The 5198-nt window shown below is 55.1% G+C and overlaps 1 protein-coding gene across 1 annotated transcript in view; it reads left to right on the forward strand.

Annotated features, from left to right (window-relative positions):
• The window catches only part of CCDC155 (coiled-coil domain containing 155), a 22684-nt gene that overhangs the window by 441 nt on the left and 17045 nt on the right, over positions 1-5198 (forward strand). Inside the window, exons 2-8 of the mRNA XM_008049177.1 lie at positions 565-669; positions 1169-1355; positions 1839-1903; positions 3149-3215; positions 3457-3618; positions 4213-4330; positions 4653-4703. Coding sequence (XP_008047368.1) covers positions 565-669; positions 1169-1355; positions 1839-1903; positions 3149-3215; positions 3457-3618; positions 4213-4330; positions 4653-4703 — 755 coding nt within the window. The remainder of the gene's footprint in view (positions 1-564; positions 670-1168; positions 1356-1838; positions 1904-3148; positions 3216-3456; positions 3619-4212; positions 4331-4652; positions 4704-5198) is intronic.

Raw genomic sequence — 5198 nt, forward strand, 5'->3', positions numbered from 1 at the left:
TCTCAGGCCCTGGTCGTGGGCTCCAATGACGCCAGCCTTGCCTTGGGGATGCAAGAAGAGAGACCTGGTCCCTGAGGTGGACTGGGAGACCGGAGATGAGGCGGGCGGTATCGATCCAGGCTGCCCACGCGTTATCGGATTGTTCCTGGCTCCTGGGCCCCCCTTCACCCTGAGCTCCTCCCAGAATTCTCTCTTCTCTGCCCTCCTCCACCCCTGCCCCACTCTGAGCCCAGCATGGGAGGCTGGAGAAGAGAGGAGAAAAAGGTGATTTTAGAGCTTTTGTTATCCGGGCTCCTGAGCTGAGTGGGCACAGAATTAGACAGCAGGGGGGACTTCCTGGCCTAAAAGATGGAACCCACATGGTGGGGGGGAGTAGTGACTCAAAGACCCTCACATTGCTGCCCCTTCCCAAAGCTTCCTGCTATTTCCTACCAGCTGCAACTCCAGTTGTTCTGAGTTAATTCTCACCCCCTCTGCAGAGCTCAGGAGGCTGAGGACATGGGCCCTCCTCTTTTCTCCTCATCCTCCTCCTCATTGGTGAGCTGGGCCCTCTTGTCTCTTCAGTGTACCTCGGGGAGCAATCTGAGGAGGCGAACCTGGGGATGCCGCACAGCTTAGAAGAGCAAATACTCAGCTCCACATTCGAAGCTTGTGACCCTCAGAGGACAGGTGGGGGGGGCAGGGTGAGGTTCTGGGGAGCAGTAGAGATGGAAGGGGCTGGGGGGCTGGGAACTGGGGATCCTCAGAGAGAGGATCGGGCTAGGGACCCTTCCTGGGGGTCCTGCAGGAACAAAGTGGGTGATTGTGAGAAGCTCCAGGACGAGAGTGAATAAGGGGACAAGGAAAACTTGGGGGCATTGATGAAAGATGGCAGAACTTTAGGGGTGTGGGAGGGGGAGAGGAGGTAGCCACGGTGGTGGGGCATGGCTGCTGCTGTCCCTCATCTCTGTCCTCTTGGTTAACCCTGTGAGGTGGGGATGACTGTGTTCCATTCCCAAGTGAAAAATTGACTTAGAAGAGGGGGAAGGACTTGCCCAAGGGTCTCCACCAGGCCATGGGACAGGAGTGCCACCAACCTAGCCAGTGACATCCTGTTCCTAAGCCACTGCCTGTCCACAACCCCTACCCCTACCTGCCCCAGACTCTCTTATGGTGTGCTCTGTCCCAGGTACTGTGACTGTGACCCATGTGCTGGCCTATCTGGAGGCTGTGACAGGCCAGGACCCCCAGGATCCACGCCTCCAAACATTGGCCCACAGCCTGGACCCCAGTGGGGAGGGTCCTCAGGCCACCGTGGACTTGGATACCTTCCTGGTTGTCATGCGGGACTGGATTGCTGCCTGTCAGCTGCATGGGTGAGTCCCAATACCTTCATCCTCCCCTGGAAGTCCTTCCTAAGATCTAACCTCATACCTGCTTACTGCAGCCAGCACCTTTTAGTCCCAGGGACCAGGGACCTACTGATTAGAACGAGACTGAGGAGGAGAGAAAAATGAAGAGATGGAATTGGGAGTGAGTGGATAGGGAGTCTGAGGACAAAATGCCTTGGGTAAGGTGGCAGAGGAGGGTATGGGAGGCAGAAATAAAATGAGGCTAGAGAAGAGGTGAGTTTGGGGGCTGACGGAGGCCCCTTCACAGAACCCAGCCCTTGCCTCTCCTGCTTTTCCATCTGGCCCTGTGGCACTCGCCATCTGGCCTTTCCTTCCTCCCCCGTGTTGTTCGGTGTTCGCTCTCACCTGACCTGGTCCCCTCCTCCCACCCACAATCCCCCTGTTTGTGGCTGGTCAGGACTGAAGGGTGGCTGCAGGGGGCCTCTAAGCCTCATCCCTTTGATTTAGGAGATTAGAGCTGGAAGAGGAGACCGCCTTCCAGGGAGCCCTGACCTCCCAGCAACTGCCATCTGGTGAGATTGCTATATATAGAATGAAGCAGGCGGGCCCAGGGTCAGACAGTGCGGGGGACTTCCCACCCCGGGGCAGAGCAAGGGATAGGGTGGGATCCAGGGACCTTTACTGTAGCCTGCAGCTATGATTTTGGCTTTCTGGGTCCCCATGCTACCCCTCCTCCCCAGCCTGTCCTTCCCTGAGCTTTGGGTTTTTTTCCCTCAGGAGATTGTTTTCACCTCCTTAACTCTCTTCCTCACATCAGCTCTATTAGAGAGGCCTATAATGCCCCACCCTCCTCTGTGTCGTCGTCATCATCATCATCATTGTCACTATCATCATCAAGCCACCTTCTCCTCACTCTGGTTCAGGCATTCACAGGCCCCTGGCTTTGCCGCCCCTGAATGTGCCCCATGCTTGCCCACCACGGGCCTTTGCTCAGGCTGTTTTCCCTGACCTAGACTCTACATCTGTCTTTATCCTTCATACCTCAGGCACAGGGGATACCCTGGGATGCCCGAGGTGAGGCATCCTTACTCTCATGCTCACTCACAGACCTGCATGCTTGCCTTTGAAGCACCTAGCTATTAGCTGGTTAGCCTCCTGCCCTGGGGTTTGGTCAGTTCGTTTGCTCACTTTGTTATCCCCAGGACCTCACACATAGGAGGTGCTCCATTAAAAAAAAAAGTGATCATGTTATGTTTCCAGCCTTGCAAAAACAAAATATGCAGCTTTCTTGACATTCTTTTGAATCTTTTCCATCAGGGGGCCAGGGGAGGGCTGTGAGCAGAGGAGGGACAGGCCAGTTCTGAGATGTGAAGTCAGGAGGCCAGGGAGGGAAGTGGTGGTGGTGAGGGTCCAGAAGGAGAGGGTGAGGCCTGAGTCAGGGTGTGGGCATGGAGACAGAGAGGAGGGAGGCAAGAGAAAGTCAGGTAGGGGGACAGGTCTGCATTCTGCTCGGCTTAGAGTGAGGTCAGCCCAGAGGATGGGTGGTGGGGGAACTGGGAAAAGTTGAGGTGCTGCCCAGTGTTGAGTGTGAAGAACGTGAAGTGGGGTGGTTGGAGTTATCTGGAAGATCCAGCATGAGCTCAAGCTAGAGAAAGTAGAGGCCTTTACAGTAGGCATAATTGCAGCCCTGGGAGCCCAAGAGAGCACCCTGAGCGAAGGTGAAAGTGGAAGCCAGATGAGTACCAAGCCCTATAACCCCGGGGCACCTCGGCATTTAAGGATGCTAGCCCAAAACCCTCCTGTCTGTCTTCCTCCAGGATGCCCAGAAGCTGAGGAACCAGCCAACCTGGAGAGCTTCGGAGGCGAAGACCCCAGACCTGAGCTGTACCTATCCTCAGACCCCTCCCTGCCCCTTCCACCCCAGTTCTGTGACCTCTAGCCTGACAAGGCCTGGGTAGGGCTTAGGGTCCTTCAGGGAAGTGGGTGAGGGACTGAGGCTAACAGCTAAGGAAGAACAGAGCTTTCCCAAGAAAAGCCAGATCTCCCCACCACCAGCATCTGCCCCAACTTGCATTAAAGAGGCAGGGACTGTGGAGAATGACCACAGTGTCCCTCCTGACCTCAGACCTGCCACAGCTGACCTGCTGAGCAGCCTGGAGGACCTGGAGCTCAGCAACCGACGTCTGGCTGTGGAGAATGCCAAGCTCCAGCGGAGTGTGGAGACGGCTGAGGAAGGGTCAGCACGCCTTGGAGAGGAGATCTTGACCCTGCGCAGGCAACTTCGCAGGTGGGCTGGGTCTGCACTCATCCTCCCCAGCGCCCCGCCTCCTTCCCTGCAGCCCCCTGCCTCTCTCTCTTCCACTGGCTCTCTGCATCTCCTGCTCTGTGTCTTTGATTCTGCACCTGTCCCTTTCATTTTTTCCCCCCTTTCTGTCTTATTGTTCTCTTGTGTCTCTCTGGTTCTTGTCTCTCAGCCTCTGTTTTGGTCTGCTTCTCTTTCCCTCTAGGTTTCAAACTTCTCTCTATTCTTCTGCATCTCTCTGATTCTCCGCATCATCGGCTTTCTCATTTCTCTGTGCTTTGTTGTTCTTCATGTCCATTGTGCCCCTCTGGTTTAGTCTCCCACTCTTTCTAGGTTTCTCTCCCACCTCCTCAGTCTTTTAAGTTGAAATTGGGTCTCTGTACCCACACTAGGTCTCTTTCCCACTTTTTCTCCCTGGGCCTCTGTCCTCCATCTCTCTGGGTCTCTGACCCTGCCCCCACCCAGGGTTTCCTCTGTTGCTACTATCTCTCTGAGTGGATCTATCTCAGTGGATTTACCTATATCTGTGTCTCTGCCTTCCTCTGCCTCCTGTGGCTCATCTGCCCACATGCCATTCAGCACCCAGCAGGCGCTACAGTTTGCCAAGGCTGTGGACGAGGAGCTGGAGGACCTGAAGTCTCTGGCCAAAAGCCTGGAGGAACAGAACCGCAGCCTTCTGGCCCAGGCCCGGCAGACGGTGGGTCTGGGCAGAGAAATGAAGGCGCCCTCTCTTCCTTCTTTCCTGAAGTCAGAGCCGCAGAGCCTGGCTATGGAGTGGGAGGGGGCAGAAATCACCTGGCTTCCTCCCTTTCTCTAAGCCCTGCTCACCCTAGACTTTTTTAGGCCTACCTGTCATCCCTCTTGACAAAGGGGACAGCAGGAGTCATCAGGGCTCCCTAGACCCATTCCCTGCTCTCCTATGATCCAGGCCCTGGTTGTGTCCCCAGGGATGAGAGAAGGGCAACATGGGGGCTCGGAGGCTGGAAATGAAGCCTTTGTACTCTCTCTGGGTTGGTCAGGAAAAGGAGCAGCAGCATCTGGTGTCTGAGATGGAGACTCTGCAGGAGGAGGTGAGCTGAGGCCCAGTTTCCCCAGTTCTGAAGTCTTCCTGGCCCTACCCCCTACTACCTCCAGCAACTTGCCACCAGACAGCCTTCAGCCTGCTTGGGGAGACCCTCAGAATGTCAATAATGTGGGAATGTCACATCACACAGTATGAGAACTGTCATGGTTGACAAGAGTGTGGGGCATGGTACAGCCTAATTGGGTTCATACTGAGGCCACCTATGTAAGCATGGACCAGTCTTTCCCTTCTCTGCACCTCAGCATCCTCACCTATAAAGGTGAGCAGAACAATGGCATCTGGTTCATTGGGTTGTATGATATTTCAACCAGAGGTTACTTGTAAAGTCGTGGGCACAAGGTAGGTCAAATAGGATGTGCTCATTAGTTAGTTAGCATTGTTTATATATTAGTATTTTTTTTTTTTTGAGTTGGAGTCTCACTTTGTCACCCAGGCTGGAGTGCAGTGGCTGCTCCCGGCCACTGCAGCCTCGACTTGCTGG

Source organism: Carlito syrichta, unplaced genomic scaffold (assembly GCF_000164805.1).
Source record: "Carlito syrichta isolate Samal-C Ts95f unplaced genomic scaffold, Tarsius_syrichta-2.0.1 Scaffold130655, whole genome shotgun sequence".
NCBI classification, from domain to species: Eukaryota; Metazoa; Chordata; class Mammalia; order Primates; family Tarsiidae; genus Carlito; species Carlito syrichta.